The sequence below is a fragment of the Eleutherodactylus coqui genome, chromosome 7, assembly GCF_035609145.1.
Source record: "Eleutherodactylus coqui strain aEleCoq1 chromosome 7, aEleCoq1.hap1, whole genome shotgun sequence".
NCBI lineage: Eukaryota > Metazoa > Chordata > Amphibia > Anura > Eleutherodactylidae > Eleutherodactylus > Eleutherodactylus coqui.
Window position 1 is genome coordinate 165,111,387 of NC_089843.1, and position 17,239 is coordinate 165,128,625.

The window sequence follows — 17,239 nt, forward strand, 5'->3', positions numbered from 1 at the left end:
TTTCATATTCCCCAAGAATAGGCTCCACCGCTGGAAGTCAGTTGACCACCAATTGGAGGCTGCAACATCACCTTCCAAAACTCCTGAAATGGTGACTAGGATGTGAGTGCTGATGCCAAGGATTCAGTAGTGGTCATCTGACTTCCAATGGAGACAAAGCATTGGAGCCAGTTAATGGTGTCCTGGGGGGATGAAGACAGGTGAATATACTTTTTATTTTAACCCATGTGCAGCTGGTAATTATTTTTAATTTGAAACCACACAATCCCTTTTATACATTAAATATCAACACTTTTTTGTAACTGACAGCAGTGTTTTTATAAAAAATATATGTATAACTTTTTTTTTTTTTTGCACTGCAGATTTCAAATCTGCTTTTGGAAAATGTGTATGAGCTGCAGCACGGCTTCCCGTTGTACTCAATGGGTTGGTAATGACGTGGCTCTCTACACTGAATTCTTGCAAGAAAGTGCGAGAACAGCGTCTTGTACGGAATTTATTTACTCTCTGAAGCTCTTCTGTTTCCAGTAAAATGATGATTCTCCTTTTTGTATAGTGCTCTGACAAAAGACTCTTCCCTTCAAAAATGTAAAGAGCTGGAGCAGAAAGTGGCGGAGTTAGAAGAGGAGTTAAAGAGACGGAATGAGGAATATGAAGCAGTAGTTCGGAAAAGAGATTGTCTTGTAAATGTGACTGCAGATTTGGAAGAGAAACTTCACTCAGAAGATAAAGATGAGCTGCAAATAACCAGTTTAAGTGACCGGAGTGAATCTGTGCCTGATGGTAACGAACAAAATCCTATGCCAGAAGGAAGCTTGGAGATGCCTGGAAAACTGTCCCCTCTGAAAACTGATGAACAAGAGCTGGAAAAACTGAACGATTCCCCTCTCAGCAATCGGACAGATGGTGTGGACCAGGATCCAGTTCTAGGACTACTTGCAAGCCCCATTCATGATCTCTGCCGGGAACAAATCCAAATGCTGGAACAAAAAATAGCAGATTTGGAAGGAAATGAGAGTCCAGTAAATGTGAGGGTCAACACATTGTCTTTTTTTTTCTAGTTATTTAACCGCTTTTACCTGTAAAATAAGTCCTTGAGAGACACGTCCTCCTGTGTCTCTCCAAACTCTTAGAAAGCTGGCTGACCACTGATGTGGGCTCGGAAGAGCTGCAATGGAGGTGGTTGACAACTGGCTTGTGGCTTGATTTTGCAGTACGACAGCATGGAATGTACCTTTTGCATAATTGGTCACAAACTTTAAGCCACTTCCTCAGACTGTATTCAAACGGCCTAGAGCAAGTTGCACCCGAAGATCTCAGGCGCAACTTGCAGAGCACACAGACCCCCTTTCCGTGTGCTGTCTGAGGTGTGTTGTGCTGCACATTACATGTGCTAACGTCGTCCGAGAATCAGAACACAATAGAACATGCAGCAACTTTTCAAACTCTGACTGAGTGAAAAATTGCTGTGTAAGTGATGTCCAAATCTTGTCACACAGACATATTTGTAGGTCAAAAGCAGGAGTACAGAAACGTGAACAGAAAAGGTATAATGGTAAGATTTGTGCCTCTTCTGGGTTTTAAATTTAAAAAAAAATCTTCTTATTTGTATAGCGGCAACTTATTCTGCAGCGTTTTCAAGTAATTTATTTATTACCCCTACCAAGCTGGATACTCATTTTCGACCTTGGTTGGCTGAGTTGACCTTGAGCCGGCTACCTGAATCATGCAGGATTGAACTCGCAACCTTCAGGTCATGAGTGAGAGCTGAGGACTGCATTTCTTTTACTTGCACTCCTGGTTATGGCTTACAAATGCTGAACTTTGTACACTTGTGTAAAAGTTGCGGAAACGCTGCTGATAAACCGCAGCAGAATCCTTTATTAAAGTGACTGGGATTAAAACAAATCCTGTTGACATGTAGAGGTGGTTAAAAAAAAGCTGTAGATTTTCTGCTATGTACTGTAACCTGCATAAATGTGTAAACTCGCTTTAAAGGAGTTTTCTGGTCCATAACTATTGATCTGGCGATCCACGAAAGAGCAGCTGGCCAAAAGGCTCAAAACTCTACATTTTCTGCAGCGGCCTGGTAAAGCCATCTTCAAAGTAACTAAATTTTAAAGGGGTTCTGTCATTTAAAAAAAAAAAAAAAATACTTGCCTATTCCCCTATTCCTCCCCAGGCAGTCGTCTTACAGCATTTTCTCCTGGCTGATCTTATTCGGTCCCTCGGGTTACCTCACCGCAAGCCAGCCAGATGCGCTTATTATGGAGTGTCCATTCCTGGTATTCTTCTTCCGGCAGGTCAGTGTAGGTTACATCACTAGTGACGTAACTTTCATTGCCTAGGCATTCCTTTCTATCTATTGCTGAGACTGCGCATGCGTGCTGGCTCTCCGCGCAGAGCTCATATACTGTTGCAGAGCAAACATGCGCAGTCTCTACAATAACCTGGCAGGGAGAAGATCTGGTAAGAAGACTGATGGGGGAGGAATAAACAAGTATAGAATTCTTGTTTTCTATTGTCAGAACCCCTTTTAATGCAAACATCAAAGGAAAAAAAATTGCTACGGTTCATTAGAGGAGTTGGTAATCTAGTCAAAGAAAAGACATCTGTCTACAAGATGCAGCTGACGGATGTATGAAATTAGGTTAAACAGTAATGCTGCTAAAGCACCAAATGAGGAAGAAATGGCCAAACCCTAAGGAGGGGAATAAAGTTGTATTTGGGTGTTTTAGTGACAAGAAAAACTGTGCGATTGCAAAAATTAAAAATGTGGTTAACGATAAACGGAGATAAGGCTGTCACTGACCACTTGAATGGCTACTTTAGTTGTGTTGTCAGAAGAAAATGATTGGGCCTGGTATTAACGCTAGTTGCAGGCGCTCTGAAACATGGTTTTTGGATACTGGGAACTTGAAGGCCTCATATCCACTAGAAAAATACAATCCGCCCAGAATCTGCTGCAGATTTCCACAGCAGATTCCGCGCGGATTTGCTTTAAATGGTTTTTTTTTTTTTTTCATGTGGATATCCGCACCCATTGCTAGCAATGTGGCCGATCCGCGTGGAATCCGCGGTAAAATGGAGCATGCCACGTTTTTCCTCCTGCACGGAAAAAAACGCAAATCTATTAAAATGTTATCCGCAGGTGCAAAATTCAATTAAATTGACTGCGGATGGCCAATGATTCCCTATGGGCAAAATTGAATGCGGATTCCGCAGTGGAATCCGCAATTCAATTTTGCTAGTGGACATGAGGCCTAACTGATGGGCCATGTGGTCATTTTCTAGGTTTCTAGAGTAGTGCAGCTCTTTTTCATTCACTTCAGTGGGAGAAAGCTGCGCTATCATACTGGGCCGCTGCAGAATGGTCAAAAGTCCGAGCCAGCCTGTCGCTACTTCACTTTGGTTGATCAGTGGGCATCCAGGGTGGCAAACCCCTGCTGATTTGGCTATTTATGACTATCCTGGAGATGGGTTGTATATAGATGTGGACCAGAAATCGCCCTTTATGCGTTTTGTTTAAAGTTGGATTTGACATCTATTGCTAACCTGGTGATGCTTGGCCTTATTGTTTGAGTGGTATCGTGGTGTTACAAAGTATATGGCTGTTAGGGAGCCTGTGGATTCTAGTGGAAAGGAGGCTTTCATCTGTAACAACTGTAAATGATTTATTTGCAGAATGACCAAACCTACTTAATGGAAAGTCTTCAGATATGTGACGCCCTAATGGCAGAGAAGGTAAGTAGTTGTTTAGTCTTTTGTGTGTGCCATGTAAAAATCAGTTATTTTTATCTTTCAGATGTCAGTAGTTTAAAAAATAAATAAAAAAAAAAAAAAAAGCCAAATGCGCAGCTCCACAGATGTATATAAACATATGATAAAATCATATCCTCTTAACCGTACCCTCACGCCACCCCCTATACAGCTAAACGTTCCCATAGGAAACCATTAGTTCTAATAGCCACAAATGTTTTTTTTTTTTTTTTTTCACGCGTGATTTTTGCACACATAGGCCCCCATGTGAAAGAGGTCTTGGAGTAATGAGCATTCCAAATTTTCTAACTTCTATTATTCCCATTTACCTTTTTTATTCTTGAATTTTCTATTAAAAAATAAATAAAATTTGCTTCATGTAATATTCTAAATGTAATCTTGTCACCATTTTCTAGCTAAACGCTCATGAGGAGTTGGCTGATATGCAGAATAACTTTGATCATCTAGTAAATGAGAATGAAAGCCTGAAAAGAGAGATGGCTGATCTGGAAAAACGTCTTCAGGAGAAACAGGAGACTAATGAATTTGAAATGCTGGAGAAAGAAACTCGAGAAGAGCATGAGGTGAGGCCAACTAATTCTAAGAGCACAATGAAGTGTGAAACATTGGCGCAGTCTAATTTTATGGGTCTTGGGATTACATTCCCACCTATTAGTCATGATCTAAATCGCTTTGTAATATTACCCTTAGTTCTTATGTGTATCGTGCGGTTCCTTGGACGCAGACAGGAGAGTAAGAAGGGGGCGTCTTTCATTCTGCTTGTCCTGGCCACATCCAAAGACCTAATCGATAGTATTATCAAGTATATGTATGAGTGATTCATTTGTTTACAGATGTTCGTCAACCGGATGTAGATATCAAACAGTAACCTACTATTAGAAATTACTTTTATTGTGCCACCTTAAAGTAATGTGATTGTCGCACTAGTTCTGCTCGGCACAGACAAGTTCTGTAACTTTTCGACATACTGTAATACTTCAATTAGATGTAGGTGCTATGTTTGTTATCACCAGTGTGAGTATGACACATGTAGGTGGACTATATGAAGGCCCTGCGTATCACGGATGAACACAAAGATGCAGATCTGATACCCTGTTCCCTGAAAATAAGACATCCCCTGAAAATAAGACACAGCATGATTTTCCAGAATTTTTGAGGATGCAAAATGATTTTTCAGCATTTTTGAGGATGCTTGAAATATAATCCCTACTCCAAAATTAAGCCTTGCTAACAGTTAATTAAAAAAGTCAATTTAAATAGTGTCCAGGCAGCTATACATGTAAAAAAGTTAAACCTTTTTGAACAAAAATTAATATAAGACACTGTCTTATTTTCAGGGAAACAGCAGTACCTTTTTAAAAATAATCCTTTTATGGAACCTTGTTAAAATTCTCAAGCTTGTCATAATGACATTTTAACTTATTAGTCACTAGAGATGAGCGAGTAGTGCCTTAGCCGAGTATCTCCCCGCTCGTCTCTAAAGATTCGGGGGCCGGCGCGGGTGACAGGTAAGTTGTGAGGGGGAGGGAGAGTGAGATCTCCCCGCTCTCCCCCGCCAGCCCCCAATTCTTTAGAGACGAGCGGGGAGATACTCGGCTAAGGCACTATTCGCTCGAGTAATGTGCCTTAGTGAGTATACTCGCTCATCTCTATTAGTCACCTGATCGTCTGCCTGACCTATCGCCGGTACTATTAGACACCCCATCCATAATGTGCTTCTGTAATTATGGTTGGTTTGGTTTTGTTCATCTCCCAATGACACTACAGTACTTGACTATTGGCACACAGCTACTTCTCAGATTTCAGACACTACGTCTTTGTCTTTAGCATCAGTGGGTCCCAGCATTCAGAAGCCCACTAATCCAGGCATGTCAAATTCAATGGGCCATGAAAAAAGACGTGATAGAAAAAAAAAAAAAAAAACATGCCCACTTTTCCCATACTTGCAGTCTTTATTTTTAAATATACTTAACGAGATTGTCAAACACAATCCTGTCTAATACAGAAGTAAGACACCCAAACTGCCTAGAACTGTGTATTTAAGTGTCTACAACTAAATCTCGTTTTAGCTCTAATAACAAAATTGGCTTTTTTTTTTTCTCTCATCATGAAGCAAGTGGATAGTGTTAGACTGGTGGCTGAATTTATGGGATGCAGTTTTAATCTCCCTGAGGGTGGTTTCACACGGGTGAGAAGATCACGCTATTTTTTTCTGTTGTGAGAGTCGGTAGAAAAGCAGATTAAGGAACCCATGCTTTTCAATGGTTTCCTTCCCATTACCGATGTTTTCACTGATGCGATGTTGAGAGAACAAATAAATCGCGGCCTGCTCTTTCTGTAATGTGTGATTGTTATTTATTTTCCTCTGTCCCATGTTACCCTATGGAGCCTTCTTTTTATCGCAACGCAACAAACGTGTGATGCGAATATTTTTTTTTTTTATTTTTTTTTTTTCATTAGAAAGTCCTATTGACCCTTGTGATGAAAAAAAATGCTCATTACAAGAAAAAGCATTGCTGATGCTCAAGCACAAAGACGTGACTTTGCCATCGTTTTCTTGTGGCAAAATCATGATCGCCCGTGTGGAACTACCCTTCCTCTCTTCTAAATGAAGCTTGTGTGATTTTTTTTTTTTTTTTTTTTTTTTTTTTTTTTTTTTTTTAACTTTCTTGGGGTGATGGCTGTCTAATCAACAAAGTGCTCGCTAATGCTTCCTGCCATATTGCTAATTGCTTTCCAGGCACAACTAATCCATGAAATTTCCAATATAAAGAAGCTAATGCAGAATGCAGAGGTGATCAATCAAGAACTGGAGGTGAGGTTTCCTAGAATCGGCAATTAAAGCCAGAATGCCACTGATTCCCAGCTTTTCTGCACCATAAGGAAAATGATTTTTAAGGGCTCATGTCCACAGGTGTTTGTTCACCGCGTATTGCGTGTAATACGCGGTGGATGGAGTCATTGAAGGTCAATGGACTTTCATTGATACATGTGCGTGTAGATTCGCATAAGAAATGGATCGCAGCATGCTCTTTCTCGGTGTACCACGCAGCGCGAGCTACATGCCATTGTATAGGCAGCGAATGCAATACAGTGCATACGTGATCTCTGCCGGCAAACCACATATTTACAAACGCTGGTAAAATGCTGCGGGAACACCCACAGTTCACCGATATGGACATACAGTATTACATTACAATATTCTGGGATTTTCTGTGGGATTACTCAGATCTTATCCATGGTCTTGCAGAAACAGTGGTGATCCAAAATACAGCTAGGTAATCAAACCATAAGTGGTCAGAACAGGAAGGGAATGCTCATTGAATCTTGCTTCAGAATCTGCACCAACTCCGCATCTCATTACTGTCAATGAAATCTATACTGATACTGCGGAATGTCTTTCTGCACACATCTCCTATTCACATACCTGCCAAAAAGCCATGTTTTAGGCAAATTTAGATTGACCTTTTAACTATACAGTAAAGTAGCAGGCATATGCTTCAAGCAAAAAGCAGTCAGATCTGCACCAAAAATCACTTTTGGAGTTCAGTAATGTTCTGTTGTGCAATATGAGAAGGGCACTAAATCTAGTAAGAGAGGTTTTATACAGTAAATGCCTAATTGGGGTATGTTCACACCTGAGTACGCTGCAGATTCCACCTCTGAAAACACCTGAGTGCAGATGAACCTTCTCCCTGAGGTAGGTGTGTGATGCTATTGTGCATGTGCTGCCTGGCTTGCCAAAGCATTAAAGGGAGGGTACTATTTGGGCAGGGCTTGTTCTCCTGCGGTCGTAACAGGGCATGAAATGTGAAAACCATAATGCTGATGCATAACCAAGCCTTCTCCTCTGGCTCCAGGCCCCTGCCTGTTATGGTCATCAGAGGTGGAGACCTTCTGTTCGATCTGGTAGACCGTGCTTTTGGTACTGCTGTCCTTTCTTTGCCCACCTCGGGTACTGTTTTGGGTCTTCCAGTGGCTACTGTGTAAACAAGCTAAAGAGAGAATTTTGGCACTTAATGTAAATCCTTTCCTCATAAAGTTCATCTGGGGCCACGGTAACAAATGGTGTGTAGGCTTCTGCCACTAGGCAGTGGACGCTAGGCAAAATATTGCTGTAGCTGCTTGCAGGGAGTGAGCTACTGTTCAGGAATGGCAGTAGGACGAGTGGCTAAGGAGGCAAAAGTTAGCTCAAAAGCTTAAACACAATCATGAAAAATGGCAAAACCGTAGCTAAGGCCAATAGAGTAATGTGGTGGCGTGGTTTTTTTTTGTTGTTTGTTTTGTTTTTTTTTTCCTCATTAATTTAATTGTGGAACAGATACTACTGCAAGTACAAATACCTGATTTTCTCCCCCTCAATCTTGCCCACTCAATTCACAAAACAATTATAAAGGTACCACAAAAAATGCTGTCGTGAAAATATGACTTTTGTTTTAATGTTTTCAGAATGAATTGGACACCAAATCTAAAGTTCTGAAAGAACAAGAACAAATAATGGCCCAATTGAAGAGAGAAAATGAAATGCTCCAGAAGAAAGTGAGATCTATGGATCTCTTGGCATCCATGGTATGGAGTTTTATACTTGCCGCCATAAAACACGAGGTCTTGTGTAGGCATCTATGTACATAATGGTTGTGGTTTGCAGGAGGACTGTGACAAGCTGTGTGATGAAGTGCTCCAGCTGAAGCAGTCTCTTAGTGATGCCGAAGCAGTGACTCGTGATGCTCAGAGAGAAGCCGCCTTCCTGAGGAGTGAGAATCTGGAGCTGAAAGAGAAGATGGTAAGGGCAGAGCTTTTATATGGATGGCTGCGCAAATGGTGGAATGACATGCTAAACGCAACAAATGAAGCTTTAGAAGAAATAAAATGAGACCTTTCCGTTTTAAAATTAAGTCTGTGGCTAAAAAAAAGAAAAGATTCTTGAAGGGGAAAAAAAACGTCTTTAGGAACAGCCATATTTAAAGGGGTTTTCCAGGGAGAATATTACTGATGACCTATCCTCAAGATGGGTAATGAATAGTTGATCGGCTGGGGTCTGTTGCTCAGGACCCCGACCGATCAGCTGAGCGGGCGCATGCGGTCAGCGCCGCAAATACAGAGGTCGGAGCGGAAGTCTCTGCACCGACCTCTGTGTAGTGGCCGGCGCTTGTAACTGCAGGCATGGCTCGCATTGATTTCAATGAGAAGGTCTGAAAAGGTCTGTGGTGGGAAGGGGTTAAAACGAAGATATCAGATGGTTCAAATAAGGAAAAGTTTGCTTACTACTTGACTTGCAGCATACTCTTGTTTAATAAGGTCATGCCATATGGCCATACTTACTGGTATATCCTTAAAAAAAAAATACAAGGGTGGATCTAGACCCCACATCCCTCAGCATGCAGACAGCCACTTTGCAATACGGAGGAGCATGGCATAGGTTCAAAATACTGCTGAACAGGGGAGCGGGTTAGGATTATACCTACACATAGATAAGGCATGCAAAGGGTACCAGACCAACTTATGCGTGTAGCACACCATGCAGACTTTCAATCTATTGACGCCACATACGATTCAATCTGGCGGCTTGCCCTGCACCTCAGAAGTGAACCACACTGGCATTGCCACACTGGGCTCTCCTGCATGTAAAGCCAGGCTGCTTGCTGCAGAAATAACATATACTGATAAATGAGTTATTAGTTTAAAATTTTCATCCAAATATAGAAGCCTGCAACCCAACATCAAGGGTTTTTGTCCTCTTGCGGGTTCTTTTTAACTGATATATCCTTTTTCTGTGGTGTTTGTAAGGTCATGCCATACCCCAGTATACTACTTGTATCTCAGAGATCTCCCCGCCGGCACCCGAATCTTTTCTTCAGAGTGGGCAGGTACTCGCTAAGGACAATGCTCGCTCGAGTAATTGCCCTTAGAGAGTATGCTCGCTCATCTCTACTCCTTAGTCATAACTAATGACTTATGGATAAGGATGTTTCATCCAAAACTGACATGTAAAGTCTGACATTCCATTTATGGACCATTTATTACAGAATTCTGCAGAGCATCCAGTATATCAATCTTTCAGTATGCGGCATTGTTCATCATGCTTACACTAATGGTATTATCAGAGAAATGGTGTAGAAAACAGAAGTTTCCTAATGTTTTTGTTGTGAAAGTAATGACCATTATTGAATTAAAACCTGGTTGCCTTCAACTTGATGCATGCAGATAGACTCCAATGAATGAAAAATGATGCTTTTACTGGATATGTCCTCTAGACTCGCGCCCACAAACACCTTGAACAAACGGTATTTCTGAGTACATGTGTTTTGTGTAGGATGAGCTCGTAATCCACTGTGAAAAACGGGAGAAAGACGCCTCGGGTTATGAAAAGCAACTGGAGAGTGAGAAGTCTAACGCTAAGAGGATGCAGGCTGACTTACAGAAGGAACTGCAGTATGCCTTTAATGAGCTCAATAAGCTCAACGGCCTCCTGGCTGGGAAAGTCCCCAAAGGTTGGTCAACTCGTATATCATATATGCATCTCATTTACATACCCTTCCATTTAATTGATGAGGTTTATTTTGAAAATGTATGTAAAACCGACTTATGGGCACTGTTCTGGTGAACAGAATATGTGACATTTAAGGGACTGTGAAACTAGAAACTCGTGACTGCTTACTCCTAGAAACTGCGCCACTTGTTTGTGTGCGGTGTTGCAACTTGGTCAAGTGAATGTAAGTGAGCCGCAGTACCACACACGAACCATGGGCAGGCATGGCGCTGTTTTTGGAAGAGAGCAGCCACGTGTCTTTAATTTCACTTCTGCTGAATGCCATTATCGGGATCACTTAATTTGAAGTGTGTGTGTGTGTGTAAGTGTGTGTGTAAGTGTGTGTGTGTGTGTGTAAGTGTGTGTGTGTGTGTAAGTGTGTGTGTGTGTGTGTGTGTGTGTGTGTGTGTGTGTGTAAGTGTGTGTGTGTGTAAGTGTGTGTGTGTGTAAGTGTGTGTGTGTGTGTGTGTGTAAGTGTGTGTGTGTGTGTAAGTGTGTGTGTGTGTGTAAGTGTGTGTGTGTGTGTGTGTAAGTGTGTGTGTGTGTGTGTAAGTGTGTGTGTGTGTGTGTGTAAGTGTGTGTGTGTGTGTGTAAGTGTGTGTGTGTGTGTGTGTAAGTGTGTGTGTGTGTGTGTAAGTGTGTGTGTGTAAGTGTGTGTGTGTGTGTAAGTGTGTGTGTGTGTGTGTAAGTGTGTGTGTGTGTGTGTGTGTAAGTGTGTGTGTGTGTGTGTGTAAGTGTGTGAGTGTGTGTAAGTGTGTGTGTATGTGTGTAAGTGTGTGTGTAAGTGTGTGTGTGTGTGTGTGTGTGTGTGTGTGTGTGTAAGTGTGTGTGTGTAAGTGTGTGTGTAAGTGTGTGTGTGTGTAAGTGTGTGTGTAAGTGTGTGTGTGTGTAAGTGTGTGTGTAAGTAATGAGCTTCAAATTATTAGTGGTTTTCTTGACCACTAATAATGTGAAGCTTATTAACATTAAAAGGGGTTGTCCCGCGAAAGCAAGTGGGGGTATACACTTATGTATGGCCATATTAATGCACTTTGTAATGTACATCGTGCATTAATTATGAGCCATACAGAAGTTATTCACTTACCTGCTCCGTTGCTGGCGTCCTCGTCTCCATGGTGCCGTCTAATTTCAGCGTCTAATCTCCCGATTAGACGCGCTTGCGCAGTCCGGTCTTCTCCCTTCTGAATGGGGCCGCTCGTGCTGGAGAGCTGCTCCTCGTAGCTCCGCCCCGTCACGTGTGCTGATTCCAGCCAATCAGGAGGCTGGAATCGGCAATGGAACACACAGAGCCCACAGTGCACCATGGGAGAAGACCTGCGGTCCACCGTGGGTGAAGATCCCGGCGGCCATCTTCGCAAGGTAAGTAAGAAGTCACCGGAGCGCGGGGATTCGGGTAAGTACTATCCGTTTTGTTTTTTTTAAACCCCTGCATCGGGTTTGTCTCGCGCCGAACGGGGGGGCTATTGAAAAAAAAACAAAACCGTTTCGGCGCGGGACAACCCCTTTTAAGCCTTCATGTAGTGAATGAGTATACTAATTCATGTATTAACCGCTTAAGGACATGGTCTATTTTGGCCGTAAGGACACAGATTTTTCTTTTTGGGACTTTCATCTCATTTTCAAAAGCTGTAACATTTTTTTATTTTTTTCCGTCGACAGTCATATGGCAGCTTGTTTTTTGTATGTCAAACGGGGTTGTTTGTTTGTTCTTTTTATTACCGTATATACCGGCGTATAAGACGACTTTTGAACCCCGAAAAATCTGCTCTGCAGTCGGGGGTCGTCTTATGCGCCGGTAATACAAAAAAAAAAAGTGTAAAAAAAAAAAATTTTATTACTCACCTCCCACGGCGTTCTGTCGCGCTCCGGCAGGATGTCGCTCGCTCCAGCAGGCTGTCGCTGGCTCCTCGTCCCCGCCGCAGCATAGCTTTCTGAATGCGGGGCTTGAAATCCCCGCTTCCAGAAAGCTAATACACACGCCGGCAGCCATGACAGCATTGAATGGCTGTGATTGGCTAAAGCACACGTGGCTTCAGCCAATCACACTATTCAATGACATCATTGAATGGCTGTGATTGGCTGAAGGCGCACGTGTTAGCAATCACACCCATTCAATGATGTCATTGAATAGTGTGATTGGCTGAAGCCACGTGTGCTTTAGCCAATCACAGCCATTCAATGATGTCATGGCTGCCGGCGTGTGTATTAGCTTTCTGGAAGCGGGGATTTCAAGCCCCACATTCAGAAAGCTATGCTGCGGCGGGGACGAGGAGCGAGCGACAGCCTGCCGGAGCGAGCGACATCCTGCCGGAGCGCGACAGAACGCCGTGGGAGGTGAGTAATAAAATTTTTTTTTTTTTCTCCACTGAATACCGGCGTATAAGGTGACAGTTGGGGGGTCGTCTTATACGCCCCGTCGCCTTATACGCCGGTATATACGGTAGTACAGTTTTTAGGTACACAATGTATTGTAAAACTTTTATTTTTTGAGAGCAGGGAGAAAATGCATCAATCATGCCAGTTTTTTAACAGTGTTAATTAGGCAGCATACATGACATGATGAATTTTTTTTCTGTGTGTTGGTACGATTAGGACTATACTATACTAAGAGTTGTAGTTTGTATTGGTACCATTTTGGGGTACATATGGCTTTTTAGATTAATGACAATGCGGTTTTAACACTTGATTCGTTTGCTAGTCGTGTCGACTTGGATATAGTGGTGGGGCTCTGCAGATAAATTCAGCCTTCCCATGAGACCCATTTGGAAAAAAGAATGGGTAGAACACGTGAAATGGTTTTGTTTATTTAAAAAAAAAAAAAAAAAAAGTATAAAACGCCATCAACATATTTAAATTCATTCATAAAAGTGTTAGAGAATATTCTTGTCTGTACTAAAGGCGCTTGCTTTGTAATTTCTTGGTGGAAATGGTCAAAGAATGAAAAAGACAAAGATTCCCTTAATGCCCACCCCAACAGTTTAGGACAAGCTCAGTTCTGCAAGATAAAATTACTGGTTTGGGGCAAACGGATCTTGTTTTACTTCAGAAGGCTTTAGGTCCCGTTCTCAGAGCTATTGACATGCTTTTGGACGTATTTTAAGGCTGGATTCAGACGAACGTATATCGGCTCGGTTTTCACGCCCAGCCGATATACGGTGTCTCTCTCTGCAGGGGGTGGGGAGCCTGGAAGAGTCAGGAGCAGTGCTCTGAGCTCCCGCCCCCCTCTGCTTCCTCTCCGCCCCTCTGCACTATTTGCAATCGGGAGAGGCGGGGCTAATTCTCGGAACCTAGCCCCGCCCCCATCATGCCTCCTTTCATTGCAAATAGTGCAGAGGGCCGGAGAGGAGGCAGAGAGGGGGCGGGAGCTCAGTTCCTGCTCCTGGCTCTTCCATTCCCCCCTCCTGCAGATGAGGACACCGTATATCGGCTCTGCGTTAAAATCGAGCCGATATATGGTCGTCTGAATCTACCCTAAAGCTGAGATTCTTTGCTCTGAAATGACACGACGCATGTTAGTAAAAGATTTTTTTTTTTTTTTTTTTGCTGCTGCTGCTTCTCTGTTCACTTTGAAACTGATAAAATCTATCTTGGTAGACGAGACCGAATAACAGCACACTGACATGTCAGATTACCTGCAGTCCGTAGAAGCCTATAAAGAAGGGAGGAAGACCCAAGTGAGAATTAGCTATGCTGTTATGTGTGGCAGCTTCCGAATTCACAGCTACACTGCTCAGTACTTCTCAGCAATGTCTTCTATGGCTGCTGCTGCTTCTTTGTATATGAGAGCTGAATGAAGAACATGATCTTCTCTTCTGTGGGCAACCTATGAGAGGCAACATAGCAGCTAGTCTCCACCCACGAGCTCAAGGAAAACTGAGAAATGAAGATGGAATTTGCAGAGAGGAAAACAGTTGATAACTGCAGGATACAAGTTTTATAAGGATTTCACCATCATCACGATACGTCTGCTTGTTCTGTAAAGGTTAAGTATGTGTTAAGCACCAAACTAGGCCATGTCCTTACAGGGTTACATCAGGGTTAAATATTTGATTGTAAGTGCAAATCTATAATCCACAATTGATCCCTTATTGATGATGACTAATGCTCCTATCTGCACATGTAAATGAGCCTTTTAATCTCCCGAAAGAATGTTGGGGTGCTGAGTGCAATCTTCTCTGCCACAAGACATCCTTTCTCATAATGTTCCAGAATTGGATGTACTAGTCCTTCTTTGTATTGTTTGCAGAACTCCTATCTCATGTTGAGCTTGATAAGAAGGTTGCAGATTATTCAAAGCAGTTGAACGAACTTTTGGAGGAAAAGAAAACCATGGAGCAGGAAATTGCCAGCTTGTTGGAATACAAATCTTTACCTGGTGAAATAGAAAACCTTAAAGATCAGGTGACTTTTACAACTTATGGTTTATATTTTATTTTGTGGATGAACAGTGTTAAAAAGGTACCTTTTTAGCTTTAGCTGTTTAAACCATAAAGGTGCACGTGCAAAGGGGTTTATAATGAGGACCACTCCTGTCTATACTCCCCTTTTAAGGACCTACAGATGATGCAAGGGGGAAATGACACAATTTAGGACTCCTTCTCATGAGCCAGAAATGAACGCTGCTCTGTAAGAATGACTCCTCCTTGGGCGGGAACAGCTGCCGTGTAATGGCACATTCCCTTTACAGTGGCTGAAATGTCCGTCTGGCTGCAGCTTCCCACTGCAGAATTAGTTTGCCGGGAGTTGCACGCATGGCTCCACTCTGGCGGAGGTTGTCTAATGTAATGTTGGGTGCGTTCAGATAAGAAACTAGAACAGAATTTACAAGTTATTAAAGGGATTTACCAAGATGGCCATCGCCTATCCATAGGATAGGTGATAAGTCTGATCGTGGTGGTCTCGCCGCTGAGACGTTCACTGATCCCGAGAATTTGTTATAGCATGTCTTATGAATAGAGATGAGCGAGCGTACTCGCTAAGGCAAACTACTCGAGCTGCTCACCACCCCCCGGCCAGCACTCGAATCTTTAGAGACGATCGGGCAGGTACTCGCATAAGACACTACTCGCTCGTAGTTTGCCTTGGCGAGTACGCTCGCTCATCTCTACTTATGAATATGCAATAAATGCTTTGCCTCAGCATAAAGATGTGAGAATATCTTTAGAATGGCTTCATGTGGAACCCCTTGCAGTCAGACTTCTTTTTTCAATCCGCAATAAAGAGTTGCTGTCATTATAATTACGACACAACTGTCATTCATACAGCTTTTCCGCTTACAAGAAGAGGCGCTTCAGAATGCGACTGTACATGAGGAACTCCTTCAGAAGACGGAAGAACTTGAACAGGGACAGATTAGTCAGAAAGAGGAGATAAGTAATCTAATGAAGACTGTGATGGAAGCTGAGTCTACGCTGGAGTCATGGCAAAATGAAAAGCGAGAAACTGAGCAACTTCTTACTACTCTGCAGCAGCAAATGGATGAGATTACTGGAGAGCGAGATGAACTCAGGGCCACAAAGGAAAGCTTGACCTTGGAAATGGCGTCTCTTAAAGTAAGTGTGTTCAAATATTGTATAATGGATGTAAATGGCCGTATCACAAATGGAATTTTTTTAAATTTTTTTAAGGAAATGTTCGTCTTCCTATAATTGATTCATTAGTTCGTGCTCCAGACCCCCAAGTAATGTGGTGTTTTTTAAATGGTTGCTTAGAAATGCCATGTGACATCGGATTCCTATGTAGGTTCAATGGTGTCGCTTACTGTGAGGGAAAGGAAACTGTCAGAATGCATGGCATATTTATTATGGAGATAAGTGGGTGTTTGTATACAAATGGGTCACTGTCATTTGCTGAAACACTTTTTTTTTTTTTTAGTTTTAGATTCTTAAAAAATCCAAACAAGCAGCACCGCTTCTTGCTTTCTGAACCACCATGAGTCCTAGCTCATGGATTCCAACTATTGTTGATCTTCAAATTAAATTGAAGGTGGAATACCTCCCTGAGTTATAAAGACGGGCAACATTCCGACTGTGTATATAGCTTGTTACTGAAATAACCATTTTGCTGTTGAACATGGATACTTGAGAATGAAGAGCCTATGCAAACCCAACTCATGTGGAATGATGTGTTTGATAACTTGCAGGACATGGAAGCAGAGCTCCTCTCCTTGCGGAATGAGAAATTAAACCTTGAGGAGAAGCTTTTCAGTCTACAGCAACACATTGATATGATGACAAGTGAAAGAGATGAGCTGAAGGCTACACTTCAGAGCCTAGTGTCAGAAAGAGACCAGCTGAAGGAAGACCTTAGAGAGAACGTAGAGATGGTAAGTATGAAATCCGTGGGTTTTCTTTTGCTGCAAGTTCCCCAACAGAATTTATAAATTGTTTCTGAATATTCTTGTTTCTTCCCCCTTATAGTCTATTGAAACTCAAGATGACCTTAGACAGGCACTACATGACCTTCAGCAGCAGAGACAGAGGGTAGAAGAGCTAACCTCTCAGATTGCATCTCTAGAACAAAAGGTATGGTACATTGCACAATTGATACTGCATTTGTATCTTGAACCATCCATAGTGCACGGATCTTATTTGTGGTTTTTCACTGAAGAATATTTATGGAGATGGTCATAATTCGTAAAGCTTAAATGGATAGTTTACAAAACTAACATAATGGCTGTTATCTGCAGCCTGTAAGAAACCAACCCTAGAATATAACTAGGATGGATTGATGAGAGCGAAGAAGGGGCAGGGGTGTTTGGTGTGGAGCTGCAGAGGTAGAACCTAAGACCACACTCTTCCTTCAACTCCAACCCCTCTTCTTCTCTCAACAACCTATACTGGTTAAATTCTAGGATGTGATTCTTAGTTTGCAGATGGTGGCCATTTTGTTCATTTGGGAGACTATTTTAACGTCTGTCACGATGAACAA

The 17,239-nt window shown here is 42.3% G+C and overlaps 1 protein-coding gene across 6 annotated transcripts in view; it reads left to right on the top strand.

The window, feature by feature from the left end:
- The window catches only part of LOC136572915 (centromere-associated protein E-like), a 73,778-nt gene that overhangs the window by 20,534 nt on the left and 36,005 nt on the right, over nt 1-17,239 (top strand). For 4 of the 6 annotated variants that reach the window (XM_066573928.1, XM_066573931.1, XM_066573933.1 and 1 more), the window contains exons 15-25: nt 557-1,028; nt 3,685-3,744; nt 4,176-4,343; nt 6,521-6,595; nt 8,230-8,349; nt 8,429-8,563; nt 10,094-10,271; nt 14,556-14,710; nt 15,574-15,861; nt 16,452-16,634; nt 16,729-16,833. In XM_066573928.1, coding sequence (XP_066430025.1) covers nt 557-1,028; nt 3,685-3,744; nt 4,176-4,343; nt 6,521-6,595; nt 8,230-8,349; nt 8,429-8,563; nt 10,094-10,271; nt 14,556-14,710; nt 15,574-15,861; nt 16,452-16,634; nt 16,729-16,833 — 1,939 coding nt within the window. The remainder of the gene's footprint in view (nt 1-556; nt 1,029-3,684; nt 3,745-4,175; nt 4,344-6,520; nt 6,596-8,229; nt 8,350-8,428; nt 8,564-10,093; nt 10,272-14,555; nt 14,711-15,573; nt 15,862-16,451; nt 16,635-16,728; nt 16,834-17,239) is intronic. The other 2 variants (XM_066573932.1, XM_066573934.1) reach the window with 2 other exon arrangements.